The sequence below is a fragment of the Fistularia commersonii genome, chromosome 10 (assembly GCF_037954325.1).
Source record: "Fistularia commersonii isolate RoL2024-O1a breed Wild chromosome 10, RoL_Fcom_v1.0, whole genome shotgun sequence".
In the NCBI taxonomy this organism is placed as follows: Eukaryota; Metazoa; Chordata; class Actinopteri; order Syngnathiformes; family Fistulariidae; genus Fistularia; species Fistularia commersonii.
In genome coordinates this window covers 2,963,269-2,985,120 of record NC_141293.1, presented here as the reverse complement: position 1 = coordinate 2,985,120, position 21,852 = coordinate 2,963,269, and the positions used below count along the sequence as shown (strand labels likewise).

The following is a 21,852-nucleotide window of genomic DNA, read 5'->3' as shown; positions in this document are numbered from 1 at the left end:
ACCGGTGTATCTTCCCCATTCAGCCTGCCCTGCAGCAACAGCACCCTGGAGTGGGAGTACCCCGACATCCCCCCCGCAGTCAGCGATATCCTCCAGAGCCCAGAGTGGAGCTGGAGAAACCCCTCCCCGTCCTGCCAGTGCAGTAGCGGTAGCAAGCTGACCATGATGCCCATCTGCCCGGCGGGGGCAGGTGGTCCGCCGCCCCGCCAGAGGTTGGAGGCCACGGGGGACATCATGCTGGATTTGACGGGCAGGAACATCTCCGACTTCCTGGTCAAGACCTACCCCAGCCTCATCAGGACAGGGTGGGTACAGCTCAAGGAAAAGACAAACGGGCAATGGTACTTCTGTTCAATGATGTGGTTTTCATTGCTTCTTCATCCCCACAGTTTGAAGAGCAAGTACTGGGTGAACGAACAAAGGTAGCGAGATGGAAAATCCTATTCTTACATTGTCTCGTGGACACTTTGAACCGTCCTGAGACGAAATCCCTGTCCTCGCCAGGTACGGAGGTCTCTCGTTTGGGGGGCAGCTCCCCGTCCTGGACGTCGACCCCGATGACATCCGCAACGTCTTCCATCAGCTCGGGCGGATGCTGAACATCACCTCGGTACCCCGACCTCGTCACGAGACAGCGCCCTTTCGCGTTCGTGAGACGTTTACGGGTATGCTCGTCTTTCCCGCAGGGTCACCGTTCCAGACTCGCGCTGCAGGAGATCGGTCCCTTCCTGCGATACATGGAGAGCGAGTTCAACGTGAAGGTACGACAGAGAAGGGCGGTGCAGGGGTTCGCGTGGTGGGGAGGTCCATTTGGTGGCCCCAAAAAATGCCAATGGATGAATTTGGACATGCAAAAGAGAGGGTGAATAGTTGTATGTCCGAACATACAACATGAGGCCCTGTGGTGGATCCAGGGTGAACCTCGTCTCTACGGCGAACCTGAGAGCAGGTTAAGCCGTGGAGAAAATAACCGAACGAATGTTCTCGCGTCCGGTTGGTCTCAATAGTCCTTTCAGAAGCTAACCAGCTGCCGAAGCTAACTCGCCGGTCCGTCGGACAGCAGCGCTCGAGGCTCAGTCGCCATCTTCTCTCCTGCGTCAGGTGTGGTACAACAACAAGGGCTGGCACGCCATGGCGGCCTTCATGAATGCGGCCAATAACGCCATCCTGCGGGCGTCGCTGCCGCCGAGCGCCAGACCGCCCCAGTTTGGCATCACCGCCATCAACCACCCGCTGAACCTCACCAAGGAGCAGCTGTCCGAAGTCACGGTGTGAGTGTCCGCGACCGCGTCCGATAAGCCACGTCCTCGCTTTCGTCCGAAGACCTCTCGCGTTCCTTCCCCCACCTAAGGTTGACTACCTCTGTGGACGCCGTGGTGGCCATCTGCGTGATCTTCGCCATGTCCTTCATCCCGGCCAGCTTCGTCCTCTACCTCATCCAGGAGCGAGCCACCAAGGCCAAGCACCTGCAGTTTGTCAGCGGGGTCGGCCCGCTGGTCTACTGGGTGTCAAACTTCTTCTGGGACATGGTGAGGTACCGGCTCACGGATATCCGTCCGTCCCCCGTCCCCCGATGACGTGTCCGTTCTGGACCTCCGACCCCAGATCAACTACAGCGTCAGCACGGCGATGGTGGTGGGCATCTTCGTGGCCTTCGACAAGAAGTGCTACACGTCTCCGTCCAACCTGCCGGCCCTGGTCGCGCTGCTCCTGCTGTACGGGTGAGGCCTCGCCGGGTCCGGGTCGGAATCCCGTCCAACGTCGACGCGGATCTGAACGGCGAGTTTCACGGCGGCGGCTGAGGTGGAGGAACGTTCTCGTCCCCTCAGGTGGTCGGTGACGCCCATGATGTACCCGCTGTCCTACATGTTCAGCGTCCCGAGCACCGCCTACGTCTCCCTGTCCTGCCTCAACCTGTTCATCGGGATCAACAGCAGCGCCGTCACCTTCATCCTGGAGCTCTTCGAGAACAACCGGGTGATGCATCCATCCATCCATCCATCCATCCATCCATCCATCCATCCATCCATCCATCCATCCATCCATCCATCCATCCATCCATCCATCCATCCATCCATCCATCCATCCATCTATCTATCTATCTATCTATCTATCTATCTATCTATCTATCTATCTATCTATCTATCTATCTATCTATCTATCTATCTATCTATCTATCTATCTATCTATCTATCTATCTATCTATCTATCTATCTATCTATCTATCTATCTATCTATCTATCTATCTATCTATCTATCTCACACACACCTCAGTCCTGCAGGCATGTAATTCTTCCACCAGAGGGCAGTAGAGTGTTTCTCTGCAGAAGGTGAATCAGACCAGGGTGAAAACATGATTGATTTTCAACTGTGTGTGTGTGTGTGTGTGTGTGTGTGTGTGTGTGTGTTCTCCACCAGTCCCTGCTGGTGTTCAATGAGTGGTTGAAGCTGGCGCTGCTGGTCTTCCCTCACTTCTGCCTGGGTCGCGGCCTGATCGACATGGCGATGAACCAGGCCGTCACCGACGTCTACGCCAGATTCGGTGAGCGCCGCCGCCGCCGCCATCTTTGAGCGGGACCCCAAACGTGATCTTCTGACGTATCTCCAGGCGAGGAGCGCCCGTCCGACCCTTTCCGCTGGGACTTCGTGGGGAAAAACATATTTTTCATGGCGACGGAAGGATTGGTCTACTTCGTCCTCAACATCCTGATCCAGTACCGCTTCTTCCTGGACCACTGGTACGAAGGAGAAGGTCAAGGGTCGCGCGTCCGACGCCGCGCCGACGCTAACCCCTTCTCCGGTTGTCGCGCCGAAGGTTGTCGGACCACGAACCGGCGCCGATCGCCGACGAAGACGACGACGTGGCCTCGGAGAGGCGGAGGATCTACGACGGCGGGAGCAGATCGGACATCCTGCAGATCAGGGACCTCTCCAAGGTGCAGGCTCCGCCCCCTGGGGCGTCACATGACCTCCGGTGACCCGTGTTTACACCGGGTTCGCTTCTTTCCCCAGACGTACGCTGGCAGGAGGCGCGCCGCCGTGGACCGGCTGTGCGTGGGCGTCCCCGCCGGAGAGGTAACGATCCCCCGAATCACAACCGCGCACGAGGAAGGAGGTTAAAGGTCACGTTGTCTCCGTCGCACCAGTGCTTCGGCCTCTTGGGGGTGAACGGCGCCGGGAAGACGACCACCTTCAAAATGCTGACCGGGGACACCGACGCCAGCGCCGGGGAGGCCGCCGTGGCCGGATACAGGTAGGAACCCGATTCGCGCGATACCGCCGACTCCCACGTCGCCATGGATACCATCACGCTACGTTGCAGCATCCAGACGGAGATATTGGACGTGCACCAGAACATGGGGTACTGCCCTCAATTCGACGCCATCGACGAGTTGCTGACGGGCCGGGAGCACCTCCACCTGTACGCCCGACTCCGGGGGGTCCCCGAGGCCGAGGTCGCACGGGTGCGTACCCTACTTTACCCTAAATCGTTAACCGCGCGCTAAGCTAATGACGCTAACTAAGCTAACTAAGCTAACGACGCTAACTAAGCTAACGTCCCCCGAAGGTGGCGGAGTGGGGGATCCGGAAGCTGGGCTTGACGGAGTACGCCGAGCGCCGCGCCGGGACCTACAGCGGCGGCAACAAGCGCAAGCTGTCCACCGCCATCGCTCTGATCGGCTGCCCCGCGCTGGTGCTGCTGGTGAGTTCGGAAAAAAAAACATCGGATTTCGAGGAACGCGGATTTATTTTTTTTCCCCGGTCAGGACGAGCCCACCACCGGGATGGACCCCCACTCGCGGCGCTTCCTGTGGAACGCCATCATGAGCGTGATCCGGGACGGCCGGGCGGTGGTTCTGACGTCGCACAGGTGCGCGCCGTCGATCATCCGGATCGTAAAAAAAAAAAAACGACCGATTTCACGACTCAAAAAAATCCCGTTTCCCCCGCTCGCCGCCAGCATGGAGGAGTGCGAGGCGCTGTGCACGCGGCTCGCCATCATGGTCAACGGCGCCTTCAAGTGTCTCGGGACCATCCAGCACCTCAAATACAAGTAAGGCGCTCAGCGTGGAATCGCGCGACGGTTCCACATCGGTTTGGGGGGGAAAAGAAATGATTCCCGTCCGTCCTCAGGTTCGGCGACGGCTACGTGGTGACCATGAAAATCAGGGCGGCCAAAGACGGCGCCGCCCCCGAGTTGGAGCCGGCGGAGGAGTTCATGGAGAGCAGCTTCCCCGGGTGCGTCCAGAGGGAGAAGCATTACAACACCCTGCAGTACGAGATCGCTTCCTCCTCCCTCGCCAGGATCTTCCAGCTGGTCGCCGCCAATAAGGAGCGGCTGAGCGTCGAGGATTACTCCGTCTCCCAGACGACGCTGGACCAGGTAGGCGTCCCGGGAGAAGCTTTATCGCCCGAGCCATCTGAGCTTTAGTTGCACGCCATTTTGTAATAAGCCGCTTATTACACCTTTATTACGTGTTAATAACACACTAGCTGGCGCTTATTACAAGCGCCTCATTGTAAAGAGTAGTTATTCGTCGTCACGGTGACAAGAGCGTCGCCCCTCTTCTCCGAAAGGTCTTTGTCAACTTCGCCAAGCAGCAGACCGGCGAGGACGAGGACGAAGACGGCGGCCCGCGCAGACGCGTCACGGGCGGGAGGAAGGACGCCAAGATCTCGCCGGGCAGGAGGAAAACATGACGGGCGCCGGCGAGAGACGCTCATGTGAGGCCGCCGGACGCATAACGGCGACGTTAGAGCGAAAAAACACTGCTTTTCTACTCGCCCTGTCGAAAACCAATCCAGGAGGCCGGTTGCCGGGGAAACAGAAGATGCCCGTGTTTTTTTTTTTTTTTTTTTCTTCCTTTTTTTAATCCGACCAAATAAACGGCTACCGCGCTTCATCCCGGGGTCAATTCGCCGACGCCGCCTTCGTCGGCCGTTGGCTCCGCCCCCAACACTACAAGTACTCTCAAGTAAAAGTACTCCAATGTGTGTAAATACTCCCAAACTAAAGTATCCATGGCGCTATTAAAGTATAACGGCGCTAAAAAGGGGCTTCCAAGTACTTTGTCAACGTAGTGCTCATGTTAGCTGCGTAACAACAGCCGTATTCCTGTTGTAAAACTGGCTTTTTGCACGTCTGACAGCGCTTTGTATCCAAGATGTCATTTCTATAAAAAAAAGGTAAATCAAGTCACAATACATTAAAATAAAAAAAAAAACAAAAAAAAACGCACCGTCTGAATGCATGCCGTGAGCTGGCTCTGCTAGCGTTAGCATTGATTAGCATCTCTCACCCGATTCCAGGTTCAAAAATATAAATAATGATAAGAAAAGCCATTTAATGAACTAATAAATTAGCTATACTAATTAATTTAATTAGCATTGAATTTGAGTTAATTTTTAAACTTGTTTCATCCAATTTAAAATTCTAATTGAATTAAACAAATTTAAATATAAAATTAAATCAAACATTGAATTAAATTCAAATGATATAAAATACATTAAAATTAAGATACATGTGTCACATGGTAATATACATTTCTATGCCGAGGATGATAAATATCACTTTTCTACATTTCATTTAATTATTGAAGTAACAAAAACTACTGTTTACTACTGATACTGCTTTTACCACTAATAATGGGCAAAACAAAAAAATTACATAACTAAAGCAATAAAAGAAATGAATGAATATGAATATGAATGAATACAAATAATAGCTAAAAGAACACAACTTAATAACCGGAGCAACAAATCTGCATCTGGTTATAAATAAACACTTCTTCAGAGAAATGGAGATGAACACACACACACACACACCCACACACACCTATGAGGGAGGGGCGTGGTGTTTGTGCAGCTAACCGAAGCTCTCGCTGCAGGATTATCATGAATTATTGAACCCAGGATTAATGCTGCCGCTCGCCGCAGTTAAAACCCCGCCGCCTCCGATTCCCCAAAAATCAAATATAATATTTTTTTTCATTTTTTTTATATTTTTATTTAGGGGATCAGCCGTCACAGCCGACTCTTGCAGTTTTCACTTTTTATACGAATTTAATTCTTGTTTTCTTTTTTCATTGAAATAGTTCCATATTTAAAAAAAAAGAATAGAAAATTGCATTTTTTTAGAGGTATTTTTCTGGACTTTTTTCCATTATAATTATTGCAATGAAGTGGATTTCATTCTTGGGTTTGGTTTTTGACTTTTGGGTGTATAAATGTATAAATGGTTTATAAGTGCGAAATAACGAGAGCGTTTTTTTTTTTTTACGCTCATCCAAGGAGTTCCTTTTTTTTTTTTTTCCTCCCACTTTCATCCGTTTTGATCACGCAGAATCTCGCACAGGAAAGCTATGAGGAAAATATACATTTTAAATCAATAATATAATTCAAAAAATGAAAATAATGAATGAAAATTGAAAAAAAAATGTTTACATTTTTTAAAATGAAGATACACAGAGGCAAAAACACGATTTAAAAAACAGGTTAAAAACCAGGCGGTTTATAAATGTCAAATATGTGAAATGTATAAAAACAAAATGAATACATATGATTGATTAATTAATTCATTCACTCATTCATTCAAACAACATCTACTATTAGCGCATGTTAGCGCTGACGCCGCGGTGTGTGTTCTGGTGCAGAGGTTCTTCATTTGCTACCTACTGCACCATTTCACTCGAAATGACAGAGGGCCTGGGATAGCGAAAACACACAAACACACACACTCGCACACACACACACACACACACACACACACAGAGTGGTGTCAACAAAACAAGGCGCCTCTGCTGGAAAAGATCATCTGTTATCTGCTCAGCTCTGAGCGCAGAACCTTCTGGAGGATGTGTTTGAAGTAGTGTGTGTGTGTGTGTGTGTGTGTGTGTGTGTGTGTGTGTGTGTGTGTGTGTGTGTGTGTGTGTGTGTGTGTGTGTGTGTGTGTGTGTTGGGTAGACTCATAGAAGGAATCGCTGATCAAGTTGGCTTTTAAAGTGCATCAGTTCTGAGACTTCAGCCCATGTGTGTGTGTTAGTGTGTCTGTGCGTGTGCGTGTGCGTGTGCGTGGGTGTGTGTGTGTGTGTGTGTGTGTGTGTGTGTGTTTGTGTTCCCACCCTGCCCTTGAGAAATCCCCACCAAACATTTCCCTCCCTTGTCCGAGCCTCCTGGGACGAGGGTCCATGAACGTCCTGGAGGTCCCTGAACGCATCATGTGGCCGCCCAGCGACTGAAACAACAACTTGGGAAAAACAACAAACGCTAATTTAACCCTTGTATTAACCCATAAATCGATCGATGGATGGATGATGGATGGGCAGGAGGTTCCAAAATTTCCAAAATGTGCAAATTAAAGGGTGACCGACATGATCACAACACAGCATCCTTTGGTAGAATGAGTTAGCATTGGTTTGCATGAGTTAGCATAGGTTTGCATGGGTTTGCATGAGTTAGCATGGGTTACCATGGGTTTGCATGAGTTAGCATGGGTTACCATGGGTTTGTCTGAGTTAGCATGGGTTACCATGGGTGTGTCCGAACTTGCCATCTAGCCAACCCTGCCGTTCTTCTCCAGTCTTCCTCCACGAAAGCCGTCCCCTGGTCTCCCTCGGACTCAGACATAAGCTAACGTTAGCCTAGTGGGCTAATTCTTTTCCTATAATTAGCATTGTATTTTTCCATGGCGGATTTTCTGAATGCTGCCACCAGCCTTGTTTAATTTTGAATTTAAAAATCTATTATGCGACCGCATGTTTCCTAATCATCCAATAAAGCATCTCCAACGCTTATTTTAATTTTGTGCGCCTCTATTATTCACACAAAATAAAGCACCTCTCCAAAACACCTTTTTTTTAAAAAAATAATGTCTAATTTTTTTTGTATTTTTGTTTCCCTAAATGAGCGATAAAATATTATTACACATGCATTAACAGGTTATTACATAATATCACATGTTATTACACAGCGCGTCTAAAAATATTTTATTTTAGACTGTTTAGTTTCCTTTTTAAAAGCCAGGACAAAACCACAGAAAACACAGATTTACATTTAAAACAAAATGTGTTAATCGAATCCCGAGCGGCGGCGGTGGCGGGGGCGTCCCTCACTTAAGGGAAATAAAGGTTCAGCAGCCGGGAAGGACCATAACTCGGACGTAGCTTTTTTTTTTTTTCTTTTAATGGCCGCTGTTGCCATTTGTGGGCCGACACGGCGCCGTAAATCCAAGCGACCAATGGAGGAAAAAACGATGGATCCCATGCAAGCGGAGTCGATACCGACTCCAACCCAGAGAACCAATGACATTCACGCTTGTGTGTGTGTGTGTGTGTGTGTGTGTCGTTCCCAAAGCGGCGATCCGATTTCCTTTTTTTACTCCCGCTGCCGACATCCCGTTCTCACGGAAACCAGCAGCAACACTCCGCCGTCATTGGACCCCAGATGAATACTCACTCGCGATTGGCCGAAACTCCTTTCGTTTAAACTAAGCCGGTTTCTGTGCAAGCTAAGTTAGCAGCTTGCTAACAGATGCTAATAGCCGACCCAATATTTGTGGGTTGGATGGAGGAGACTTCTTCAACATGGCTGAAAGGGAAGATGATGATGAAGTTTGAATATCTGTTCACCTCTCTTGGTTCTTTAAATGTTGCGCTAGAGCGCGCTAACCTGCTCCACCATAGTGGCGCTAATGCTAAGCTACCTCCTCCTTAGTTTTGGCGAATCTCCTTCCTTCTTCGCCTCCAGGAATTAGACACATCTGCTCCTCCGTCCTGCTGTCGGGTCGCTATTTGATGTTCAGGCGTTTATCAACAAACCGACATACATATATTACACATATATGTTGGTGACCAACCTGTTGCCTAGCAACGTGGACACACTCATTCACTTCACACCCCCCTTGAGTTTAATGCCAAAACTTGATTAAAAAAGTCATTCTCGTCGCGGCACCGGGGAGCTGACAATTAGCGAGCTACGCTATCTCCATTAATTCACCTGTGTGATGAAGAGCTCTCAGGCTCTGTGTGTGTGTGTGTGTGTGTGTGTGTGTGTGTGTGTGAGAGTGTGTGTGAGAGAGTGTGTGTTGGTTGTCCAGCTCCCTCTGCGCCCAGATGAGACTTCATTCCTCATCCTGAAATATTCTCCCGGCCTTTTTGTGTTTTCCGATGCTTTATTGTCCACAGCTAGAAGGTCCCTGGTTGGATTCCCTTTTTCTGTGTGGAGTCTCCATGTATCTGCGTGAGGTTCCTGCAGGTTCCTCCCATGCAGGAGGTTCACTGGAGACCCTGAATGGTCCAGACGTGTTGAATGGTCTCCATATGTTACCCAATGATCCATCCAGGACACACGAATGCGACACGAAAAAGAAACAACAGGCTACCTCCTGCTCGGTTTTGGACTGGTTGAGGAACTCGAAGGAACGTGGAGTTCCAAGCAGGAAACGTCTCCCTGTGAGGACGAAACCGCCCTTGGCAGGTTGAAAGTTTGTTTTCTTCGTTGACTGAACTGCTTGTGATGTTTCTTTCACTGCGTCAACAGCCTCCAGACCTTCCGTCTGCGGCGCTTTGCAGAACCCCGCACCCCCTTTTCTTTCTTGTTTTACCTTCCACATGCTAACACAAAGCAGCAGCTCCTGACGTCAGATGTATGATCCCGACGGGAACGCCGAAATCGACCGACGACCTTGAAAGCGGCGCAGGGTCGCCGTCAAAACCTCGCCTCTAGAGACCTCGCCGGCGGGAGACCTCGTGATGCGAGTTTCAAGGTCGGAGCTGAAGAAGAAGAAGAAGAAGGAAAACTCGGGAAGTCTCTTCACTAGTAAGTCACAACTTCATAAAGGAACCCTCTGCGGCAAAGCGGTGGTTGAAGTATCTCGCATGAAGAGCTTCCCCGTCGGGGAAAACAGAACCGGCCGCTGGCGTGAATAAACAAGAGCTAGCTTTATTAAAGGCTAATTTGTGATGTGCAACTCGTCTTCTTCCAAAGAGACGAGGGGGCGAATAGCAAACACAGACATACGGCTACAAACGCTAGCGGCGCTCATGCACGACATTTTCGGGTTTACGGAGCATACCGAAGCCACGGCTGAAAAGGCAAAGTAAAGGCTAACATCTCCAAGTGCTAAGTGAGAGGCGGCTAATGTTATTTTTTTTGCGTTTGGCCCGCCGCCGTTGTCGTCGGATACGAGGTCAAGTGCGAGTGAAAGGTTTCAAAGGGGGGAAAATAAAAATGCAGGGGAAAATTTGAATTTTAAATGGGAGCAGTAAAAAGACAGGAATAAATTAGCAGATAATGATGAATAAATGGGGTGGAGGGGGTGAGAACGGAGAACAAAACGAATAATTAGCGAACTAAAAGGGAAAAAAAAATGCCATTATTCCGGCGCGGCACTTCAAAAGTCACCAAATTAGCCGTGCGTTTGTGCTCGAACTCTTTGGCGCAGCTCAAGACGGGGAGATTCGGATTTCTGGGGCGACGGAAAAGCACCTCCCCTTTACGAGTCGTCCTCGGTTTTGATGATGTGGAACAGGGTGACGTTGAACAGGACCTGGTGGCCGTTGTTCCAGCCGTAGAGGGCACGGTCTCTGGCGTTGTAGTCCAACATGGACATGTGGAAGTACTGGTTGTGGAAGGGTATGTCCGTGTACTCGTACGTGGAGGTTTTGGTGGAGTACGCGTAGTACACCTTGGCGCCGGTCATGTGGGAGTTGGTGATGTACAGCGTCCCGCAGATCATGAAAGACTCGCCGGCGTTCCTCTTGGAGTACTCCGTGTTCCACGTGCCGAGGATCTGCAGCGTGTCCGGGTTCAGCTGGCTGATGACGATGTTGCCGGCGTTTTGGTTGGTGGCGTACACGGCCCACAGACCCAGCTCGTCCGCCATGATGTCGATGTCGGAGTAGCCGCCCCAGGTGTACGGGTAGACGTTACGGAAGCCTGCCGACTCCAGGGCCCTCTGCGTGACCACGCGGCCGGACTCGAAGCTGTACCTCACTACGATGTTGCTCTCCATTTTGTTGTAGTACAGCGAGCCGTTGTAGACCACGTGGTTGGTCCCGGCCCACTTGAAGGGCAAGCTGTAAGCTCTCGACTCCGCCCCCGACTCAAAATCGGCCAGGGACTTGTACTCTTTGACTATCTTGTTGTTGGTGTAGCTGTCCATGTACCAAACCTGGGAGGAGGAGGGACAAGGACAAACAGATTCTTTTTATTCTCAAATGCTTGTTTGTAGCAAACCGAAGCAGACGACGCAGGACTTTTATCCATACAGATACTTTTATTAAGTACCGGCCGGCAGAGCCAATGTTCCCTTCTCTCACGGGGCTTTGTTTTCTTCAAAGAAGGCCGTACAGTTGTGGACTTGAATTCGTCTGGTTGCGGGAGTTCAGGGCTCCCTGTTGTTGTCGCCACGACGGGAACGCTACACCCGGCGAATGAAAGTATCGTCAGACGGCATGTGAGTCCGCTCCACTCACCCGATTGTTTTGGGGCGAAGCTAGAGGGTCGGTCATCCATGCCCCGAACCTGGTCCCGGAGGTCCTCACCGTCAGCGGCCCGGTGATCTTCATTAGCTTCCCGCAAGCTGCAAACAAAACGCAAAATATTCCCTTCGGTTGGAGTGAAAAGCTAGAACGTTTTTTCATTGGACAAGAAGTGAAAGGACGCAACCCTGGACACCTGGTGCTCCAGTGTGGCGACACCAGAACATCAAGCATCCATCACGTCGAGCATTGAATGGGTCTTAGCAAATACGAAAGTGCCAACTTCCCGAACACGCGAACTCTGGTCCCTATTTACCCACCCCTCAACTAAGATAAACCTCCAATATCTTCAAAGCGTACCAGATGAAGGTACTAGACCAGTACAAGACACCTCCTGCTAGGTTTGCTTCAATAAGCCCACTTCCCAAATAGAAAAACAAGCAAAACACTAACTCAGAGATGCATTGGATCTGAAAGGAAGTGTAGACGGCACTACAAAAGATGGCCAAAAATGGGGAAAACGATAAAAAGAAGATTGTAACGGACCTCCGATTTAGTTCGGTCCCTGTTTAGGGCTGTGAGACCGAACAAAAGGTTGGGTAAAAAAATATGCAGACACGAGCCACAAAGATTACGCTCTCGGTTGCTTGGAACTACCTGCGACACATAAAGAGGGGAAACAGTGCCACAGAACAACACCCCAAAACACGATGCGACCCCTAGGGACGTAAAAAGTGATTTAAAGAATCGGCAGAGTAGGCGCCCTTCAACTGGGAGGCCAGGGCCCGATTCCAGGGGTCTCCTGTCTGCACACCAAAGTCCCCCTGGGAAAGACGCTGAGCCTCCAAGTTGCTCCAGATGGTCCGGTTGGTGCTTTGCATGGCATCTCTGCATGCATGAATAGGTGACTGTCCCTAAAAGGGACCTTTTGGGGACAGTCTGGGGCTGCATCGCCTGCTACGCTGTTTCCCGGCATCTTGACACCCTCGGCCCGTGATGGCTGGTGTTTGAAGGCGAAGATCGATTCAGCGCAGGTGGCTTTCTTGCACAAATCCCCCCCGTAGCCTCAAGGGATCATTGCAAACATGCAGGGTACCCTGCATGTTACGGCTCACCTCGTCCTGCTTCATCCATAACGTCTTCTGGCGGGCGAGCAAAAGAAGCACTCCAATCCCGCACCGAGTTCTCGGCGGGTGTAATAAACCCATCAATCATGGCGCCGCGCTCATTTCATTACGCGCCGGAGTGCAGAGTGCGAAGCCCCGGGACTCCTTTTACCTTTAGCTCGGAAAATTGTTCCGCAACATCGAGGCTTGCTCGAGCCGCCGGCTCCTTTTCCGTCGACCGGCCGCCACTCCGCTCTTTATCTAAATGCCATTCTGCGTTGGCTCCTATGATCCCCGCCCGGCGCCATCCGATAATCTGGATCCGCGCTGCCTGCGCGCCTCCTTCCTCCACAGTGGACTCACTGAGTTTGCTCATGCAGCTGCGCAGCCTGATCTCCAGGCCACGGACCCTCTTCTGCAGCTCCTCGTAGTCAAAGGCGCCCATCTCCTCCTGGATGCCCATCAAGACGCCCGACAGGTTCCTGATCTCGTCCTTGAAGCGGGCAATGAGCCTGGCGTCTGTCTTGTACTGCTCCAGGACGGGGATCAGCGGCTGCAGGGACTCCATTTTGCCCTTCAGTTCCTGCAGAACCAGGACAAGTAACACACAACATACAACACATGCCATGTAGAGACATGAAACCTTGGTTCATTCATACGTCATAGAGACATGCAACCATTCATTCACTCATTCACATTTTATGTAGAGACACAACATTAACTCACTTTTACACACATCATTCAGTCATACAAGTCTTGACCCTCTCACTCACTTCGTAAAGACATACAAGGATTCATTCACTCATTCACATTTCATTTACAGACATGCAACATTCGCTCACTCATACATACATCATGTGGAGACATACAAGTCTTGACCCTCTCATTCATTTCATAAAGACATACAAGGATTAATTCACTCAGTCACATTTCATTTACAGACATGCAACATTCGCTCACTCATACATACATCATGTGGAGACATACAAGTCTTGACCCTCTCATTCACTTAATACAGACATACAAGGATTAATTCACTCAGTCACATTTCATTTACAGACATACAACATTCACTCACTCATACATACATCATGTGGAGACATACAAGTCTTGACCCTCTCATTCACTTCATAAAGACATACAAGGATTCATTCACTCATTCACATATCATTTACAGACATGCAACCATTCTCTCTGTCATTCACTGATACATAGACTCATACGAATATTCACTCATTAACATGTCACTAGGAGACATACGGTTAGAAAATAAAAACACATGTACATCTGCTGCCCAGTTAGCGTTGGGTGCTGGGTCAACAAAAAGCTCGATTTAGTAGAGAAAAATAAATTATTTTTTTGGTGTGTGGAATTTTTCCAATCTCGAATAGGAGACATACAACGACTAACTCACTCATTCACACATCAGATAGAATCGGAGTTGGAGGTCACAGTACCACCAACAGGAAGGGAGGAAGTAATGCAGTAGTAGTAGTACCTGAAAGTTCTTGTTGGCGAGGACCTTTCTGTCAGACTCCACCTGCCTGAACTTTGACCTCAGGCCCTTGATGTGGCTCTCCATCCTCATGATGTACTGGAAGTCCCTCTGCGTCCGCAGGTTCAGCACCTCGATGGACTGAGACATGTTCTGCACCTGCTGAGGAGAACCAGAAAGATCACGCCATCGCCTGGCGGGGAGGGGGGGAGGCTCCATTCATTTATTTATTTACTGTTTTTCTAATTGGAATCCACAGCTGTTTTACTGGATCCGGCAACACACACACACACACACTCCTGATCCATTCCCAGAGAAGTGATATAGCTCAGATGTTGTGCTCTGTATATGCTAATAGCCGCCGCAGGCTTTAGATCCATACATTAGCAGGCTAAAGCCGCTACATCGTTACATTAGCGGGCTAAGGTGTTGGCTCATTACATTTGTGGGCTAAAGCTGCGACACGTTACATTAACCAGCTGAGGCGGTTGCTCGTGACATTAGCAAGCTAGGGCTAATACATCGTTACAGTAATGGGCTGAGACTATAGCTTGTTACATTAGCAGGCCAAAGCCTCTACATCGTTACATTAGGGGGCTAAAGACGCAACACCGTTATATTAACCAGCAGCGCCGGTTGCTCGTGACATTAGCGAGCTTGGGCCGCTACATCGTTACATCAATGGGCTAAGGTGATAGCTTTTTACATTAGCAGGTGAAAACCTCTACATCGCTACATTAGGGGGCTAAGGTGGTTGCTTGTTACATTGGTGGGCTAAAGACGCGACATCGTTATTAACCAGCTGAGGCGCTTGCTCGTGACATTAGCGATTTAGGGCCACTACTTAGTTACATTAATGGGCAAAGGTGATAGCTTGTTGTATTAGCAGGCCAAAACCGCTACATCGCTACATTAGGGGGCTAAGGTGGTTGTTCGTTACATTTGCAGGCTAAAGCCACTAAATTATTACCTTAGCGAGCTAAGGCGGTGATCATTACATTAGCGGGGTAAGGCGGTGCCTTGTTATTTTAGCTGGCTAAACACGCTACATCATTACATTAGCAGGCTAATGTGGTTGCTTGTTACATTATCAGGCCAAAGCCGCTACATCGTTACATTTACAGAGCCTAGCCCAGCTGTGATTGGCCGAGCGGCGGGGTTCAAGCCGGACCAATCACAGAGCCACATGTAGACACACACAATCATTCGCCCTCTCATTCCCAAAGAGATATACACAAATTCTTGTTCGTGACCTGCCCCCCCCCTTCCCTTTTTTTAATCTGACACCCCGGTCGTGCACGAGGCCGTCCTTCTCAGGCGACGACGCTCGTGTTTTCCGTCGCCGCCGCCGCCGCTAGCAGCCACGCCGCGCATGCAGAGCTGGAAAATAAGGTAATCAGAGTCGGCCGGTGCAATCTGTCTGAGGGTTGGAGGCGGCGGATCAATGTGATAGGTCCTTATGAATGGCCGTGTGTGTGTGTGTGTGTGTGTGTGGATGTGCACGTGCCTTCTCTAGGAGCTGGCGGAGCTGTCGTCCTTTGGCGTCCCTGGAGCAGAGGTTCTGCTCCGGCGCCACCACGGTGCAAACGCAGCGGCCATCTGCATCCTGAGCCGAGCTGTAGACCTGCCAGCCCTCCTTCGGCCTGATGGTCTGCACACACACGCACACACACACACACACACACACGTGCATGCACATAGACAAGGATCTTTAGAATAGCATCATAAGTGAAATGATAGGTTTGTAAAGGCTTCTGCAGTCAAATGCTGCGTTCAAGGGCATTACAAAAAAACAGAAACCGCAAACTTTCACTTTCACTTTATTTATTTTTTTAATCCCCTCCTTCGTTTGTTTGCGTTAAAATATCTGTGATTTTAGGGAGATCGTTTTTTTTTCATCATTTGTATTCTGATTATTGGGAAATGTTTATTTCCTGAACAATAACAGGGGGTGGAGGAAGTGCACATACTACAGACGTTGATATGTTAGGAAGCTAATGTTAGCCTAGCATCGAGGACATTGTGTGTGTGTGTGTGTGTGTGTGTGTGAGCGGGGTCAGCTTGGGCCAATCCTGGCTCTCGCTGAGTTTAGAGGCGGGATTAACCAGGATTAGTCACCTGTCAATCACATCACCTCAAGTGAACCTTCTGATGGAGGAAAGATGGGGAACATTGGAGGTTTCCATTTCCCGCTCTATCGTCTGGTAGGTTTTCGCGCACACACACTCACACACACACACTCACACACACAGACACACACTATCCAACACCTCGCCTCCGCCGACATTATACACATCTGACATTGGTTATCGGCCTGACATTTCCCGCCAGGGCCCGAGTATTTCCTGGATAAAAGAGCTGCTCTGCAATGCAGCGCCTCGTGTGTGTGTGTGTGTGTCTGTGTGTGTGTGTGTCTGTGTGTGTGTGTGTGTGTGTGTGTGTGTGACACCCTTCCTTCATCTTGAAAGGTAAGATACTGAAACTGAAAGTAAAATAATACTAATAACCCCTGAAATGCCGTCTCCTTTGCAGCTCTTGCACATACCAGTTATTGATCTGCGATCATATTGATTAGTTTTTTTTTCTAATGGCTGCTCAATAGATGTTCATTTTGGACTGGTACTAATGGTGTAACGCATTGGTAATATATTGCAACAGGCGTTATCCATATCCACATTCACGATTGCAAATCACCTTTGAATTCATGGCTAATTTAACTTTTTTTTTTTTTTAATAGATTTCAATATGATAAAAAAAACAAACCTGAAAATAAGCATTGATAAATACCTAAATAAATGAGTATATGAATAAATAAATCAATAAATAAAAAGTTTTACATGAACAGATAAATTTCTCCAGAAAGTAATAAATAAAAAAAAATTAACATTAGTAAATAGTTAAATAAATAAGCGAATACATGCATTAACAAGTTCATTGAATAATTTCTCCTAAAATTATTTAAGAAAAAAAACTTAAAATGAACAACAATACATGGCTAAATTGATCATGAATAAATGAATGAATGAATGAATGAGAGAATAAATAAATAAGTGATAAATAAATAAATTAATTAATTAATATGTATTAGTTCATTTATTAATTTCCTCCGAAATTTATAAACAGAAAATAATCATTAATAAATAGCTAAATATATAAATGAATGAATAAATGAATGAATGAACACATAAATTATCAATCAATAAATGAATGAATGAATGAATGGATGAATTAATCAATTAACTTAATTCCTCCTAAATTAAAAAAAGAAACCCATTTGAAAGTAAATATCAATAAATAGCAAAATAAGTAAATAAATACATTCATGAATTTCTCCTTCGATTAAGAGAAAATTTAACCTAAAGTAAACACCAATAAATAGCTAAAAAAATGAATGAATGAAAAAATAAGGAAGTTCTTTAACTAATAAATGTATTTATACCCATATTCATTACCTGCAAATAAAGAATAAATTGTGAAATAAATAAATAAATATGTGCATTCATTCATTCATTCAATTGTCAAAGGAATACACCTGAAAATGACATTTCTAGAATAGCTAAATTAATAAGATCCCCATAAGGAAAATTCTCGTCACATCAGCATAACAGTTATAATATCAATAAATATGAATAAAGAAATAAATATTATTATTATTAATAATAATAATAATAATAAATAAGTGAATGAAATAATTTTCCATAATTTGAATGGAAATGGTGGGAAATTCAAGTGAAATAAACCGGAAAATGACGGCGACGCATACGACACTAAATGCACTCAGAACATATTATATACTTTCAAAATATTTTCCCACGTTGCACGTCGGACTCATTATCCGGGTAACGTGCGCCCCTGAACGCACCAGGCACCTGTGTGCCGTATAAATAGAACAGGAAGGCCTTTCGCTTCCTTCGCTTCGCCCCAAAAAGAGAAGCATCACAAGATGATCTTCCTCTCCATCACACTGAGCCGCCAGATGCAGCCTCCTCCTCCTCCTCCTCCTCTTCCTCCTCCTCCTCTTCTTCCTCCTCTTCCTCCATCCCTCTCTCTTTCTCCTTGATGAAGCCATGGATGCTCAGATAATTGACCATTGTTCATGTCCAAATGGGTCTCCAAGCTGCAGCCGCCCTTCCTCCCCTCCTCTTCCTCCTCATGTGTGTTTAATGCCTCCACATGAAACAAAATCTTCCAAAAAAAAAAACCCCATGTATTTTTAATGCTGCGCCGTGCAGCAGGTACGGAAGAGAGCATCTGGGTTACTTACTTACTTATTTTTATTTTTATTTTTATTTTTTTTATCCTTTCTTTGTTATTTATTTATCGGTTGATTACTGTGATTTTATCATCATTTTTTATCTCTCTATGCAGATGTTAATCAATTGACATATTTCTTTTTATTTATGTATGCTAGTGTTTATTTATAAATTGATCTCTTTGGATGTATTCATGTATTTGTTTGTAACTTTATTTATTGATTAAGTGTGGATTTCATGATTATTCCATTTCCTTTTTATTTGCATATATTTATTATTTTTTCTTGTATCTCACTGTTATGTATAAAACTCATTTCATTTGTAATTTTTATTCAAATATATCTATTGTTATCTATCAAGTCTATTATCTATTATCTATCAATTAAGTGTGGATTTCATGATTATTCCTTTTCCTTTTTATTTGTATATATTTTTTATTTTTTCTTGTATCTCACTGTTATGTATCAAACTCATTTTATTTATCATTTTTATTCATAAATAGCTATTGTTATCTATTTATTTTTAATTGTTTACTTATTTATTTATTCGCCATAAATCATTCATATTTAAAAGATTAATTCATTTATGAACCTGTTTTTTACCATCAGAATTCATATATGAATTAAAAACTTACATTTTTAACTATTACACTATTCATTGTATTTATCCATTCCGAACCGTATGCATTTAATTTTAAATATTCCTGCGTGCATTTTCCACGCAGTACACACACACACGCACACACACACACACACACGCTTGTATACATTTGTTGATCGATCGATTGATTTTTCCGTCTGAGGAGACATTTTTCCAACGCGATTCAACTCCCGTCACACACACACACACACACACACACACACACACACGCACACACACACACACACACACACACACACACACACACACACACACACACGGACAGTCAAGAAAACGAAAACATCCAAATAAATAAAAAAGGGTGAAGTTTGCAGGTGAAGTTTGATGCTGAGGCGAACTCACCACGGACGGGCAGGATCCGACCAGCAGCAGAATCACGAGTGGGTTCAGGATCACGGACAGCGGACGCATCCTGTCCGTCCCCCCGCGACAGGCAGGATGAAGACCGGCGGGGGGAGACATGCACACGCACACGCACACCTCACTCGTCTGTGTGTGTGTGTGTGTGTGTGTGTGTGTGTGTGTGTGTGTGTGTGTGTGTGTGTGTTTGGGGGGTGGAGTTTCACGGGTGTCCGGTCCGGTGTGGGTGTTGGTGGTGGGGGGCGGGATGAGGCGTGGGAGTGTTTTTTTATTTTTTTTATTTTTATTTTTTTCGGAGACTAAGCGCATGCGCAGAAAGAGCGCGCCAAATTCCCCCCCCCCACTACCGTCACATTCCTTTCTCTTTTTTGACCAATCAGGTGACAGTGTGGGGTCATAGGATGAGAGACAATAAACACCAATTAACATGTACCTGTGTGTGTGTGTGTATGTGTGTGTGTGTATGTGTATGTGTACATATGTATGTGTGTGTGTGTCTGTGTGTATATAGTAATGTATGTATCTGTGTGTATGAAGGTATGTGTGTGTATCTATATTTCTATGTTTGTATTTATTTATTTATGTTTGTATGTGTGTGTATGTATCTATGTTTGTATGTATGTATAAATATGTGTGTGTGAGAATGTGTGGGTATATATGTATGTGTGTATTTTTGTATGTCTGTAAGTACGTGTGTGTATACATGTATGCATGTTTGGAATGTGCGTTTGTATGTTTATATGTATGTGTCTATGTATATAAATTCAAATGCGTGGATGTGGATGTGTATATGTGTATGTAAGTGTGTGTGTGTGTGTATATAAACGTATGTATGTGTGTGTGTGTATTCAGTCATGTGTGTATATATATTTTATGTATTTATTTATGTATGTTTGTATGTCTGTAAGTACATGTGTGAATGCATGTATGCATGTTTATATCTACGTTTGTATGTTTATATGTATGTGTCTATTTATATATATTTAAATGTATGTATGTTTGTATGTATGTATATATGTATATCTGTTTCTATTAATGTGAGTATATATGTATGTAATTCTGTATGTATGGCTGCATGTTAGTATTTCTGTCTGTATGTGTTAATATATGTATATCTGTTTTTCTATTTTTCTATGTATGAATCTAGTTATGTGTGTACATATATATGTATATATGTATGTATGTATGGATGAATGTATGTGTGTAGGTATGTATGTTTTGGTCAATGTATACATGTAATTATGTATGTGTCTAATTACTTTTGTATGTATATGCATTTGTCTGTGTGTGTATATATGTATTTATGTATGTGTGGATATATGCATTTGTGTTTGTATGTGGGTAAGTATGTATGTATGTATGTTTGTATGTATGTTTGTATTGATCTGTGTATGTCTGTGTGTTTGTAGGTATATATACACCTCTCTATGTATGTGTTCATATATGTAAGTATGTATCCATGTTTACATGTTTGTATGTGTGTAGTTATTTTGGTGTGTGTGTATGTGTGTCCGTATGTATGTATATATGTGTGTACGTATGTAGGTTAGTGTGTGTGTATATTTTAATGTATGAATGTATGTATTATGTTTATATGTATATATATATAGTATTGCTATGTATGTATGCATCTGTGTATTTAGGTGTGTATGTGTGTGCATATGTGTATATATTTCTGTGTGTATGTATGTGTGTTTGGATGTATGTGTGTATATATATGTATGTATGTATGCATGTATGTTTGTATGTATCTATGTGTGTTTGTATGTGTGTTATTATGTGTGTATGTATGTATATATGCATGTCTATAAGCATGTTGGTATATATGTGTGTATATATGTTCGTATATATGTAGGTTAGTATGTGTGTATATTTTAATGTATGTATGTATATGTTAAATATATTTATGTTTGTTGTTTTCATATATATTTATGCATCTGTGTATTAAGGTGTGTATGTGTATGCATATGTATAGATATTTCTATGTGTGTATGTTTGAATGCTTATATGTATGTATGTATGTATGTTTATATGTTCTATCTATATGTGTTTATGGATGTGTATGTATATGTCTGTATGCAATATAACCATATGTGTAAGTATGTGTGAATTTGTGTATATAATTAAGAATTTATGTGTGCAAGTATGTATGTATATATGTATGTATGTATGTATGTAGGTATGTATGTATTTGTGTATGTATTTGTGTATGTATCTATGTGTGTATGTATGTATATATGCATGTCCCTAAGCATGTTTGTTCATATGCGTTTATATATGTACGTTACTATGTGTGTATATTTGATGTATGTATGTATTTGTTATATTTATATGTATGTATGTATGTATGCTGTATTCATATATATGTATGCGTGTGTGAATTTAGGTGTGTATGTATGTGTGTATGTGTGTGCATATGTATAGATATTTCTATGTGTGTATCTTTGAATGCTTATATGTATGTATGTATGTATGTATGTATGTTTATATATTGTATC

The 21,852-nt window shown here is 45.3% G+C and overlaps 2 protein-coding genes across 4 annotated transcripts in view; one reads left to right on the top strand and one right to left on the bottom strand.

The window, feature by feature from the left end:
• The window catches only part of LOC147230103 (retinal-specific phospholipid-transporting ATPase ABCA4-like), a 36,352-nt gene extending 29,269 nt beyond the window's left edge, over positions 1–7,083 (top strand). For all 3 annotated transcript variants that reach the window (XM_086153256.1, XM_086153257.1, XM_086153255.1), the window contains 19 exons: positions 24–305; positions 390–422; positions 505–610; positions 687–761; positions 1,102–1,271; positions 1,352–1,529; positions 1,606–1,721; positions 1,830–1,977; positions 2,419–2,542; positions 2,609–2,738; positions 2,816–2,936; positions 3,013–3,075; positions 3,147–3,253; positions 3,323–3,464; positions 3,569–3,703; positions 3,768–3,871; positions 3,962–4,054; positions 4,135–4,384; positions 4,579–7,083. In XM_086153256.1, the coding sequence (XP_086009382.1) occupies positions 24–305; positions 390–422; positions 505–610; positions 687–761; positions 1,102–1,271; positions 1,352–1,529; positions 1,606–1,721; positions 1,830–1,977; positions 2,419–2,542; positions 2,609–2,738; positions 2,816–2,936; positions 3,013–3,075; positions 3,147–3,253; positions 3,323–3,464; positions 3,569–3,703; positions 3,768–3,871; positions 3,962–4,054; positions 4,135–4,384; positions 4,579–4,701 (2,500 nt within the window). In that variant the 3' untranslated portion in view covers positions 4,702–7,083. The remainder of the gene's footprint in view (positions 1–23; positions 306–389; positions 423–504; positions 611–686; positions 762–1,101; positions 1,272–1,351; positions 1,530–1,605; positions 1,722–1,829; positions 1,978–2,418; positions 2,543–2,608; positions 2,739–2,815; positions 2,937–3,012; positions 3,076–3,146; positions 3,254–3,322; positions 3,465–3,568; positions 3,704–3,767; positions 3,872–3,961; positions 4,055–4,134; positions 4,385–4,578) is intronic.
• A 2,879-nt stretch (positions 7,084–9,962) lies between these two features.
• On the bottom strand, positions 9,963–19,549 carry LOC147230102 (noelin-3-like). The gene is made up of 6 exons (XM_086153258.1): positions 19,337–19,549; positions 15,589–15,732; positions 14,085–14,240; positions 12,950–13,169; positions 11,475–11,581; positions 9,963–11,170 (listed from the first exon to the last, which is right to left on the bottom strand). The coding sequence occupies exons 1-6, from the start codon at positions 19,454–19,456 to the stop codon at positions 10,493–10,495; spliced, it is 1,425 nt and encodes a 474-aa protein (XP_086009384.1). The 5' UTR covers positions 19,457–19,549; the 3' UTR covers positions 9,963–10,492.
• Between the last annotated feature and the right edge of the window lie 2,303 nt (positions 19,550–21,852).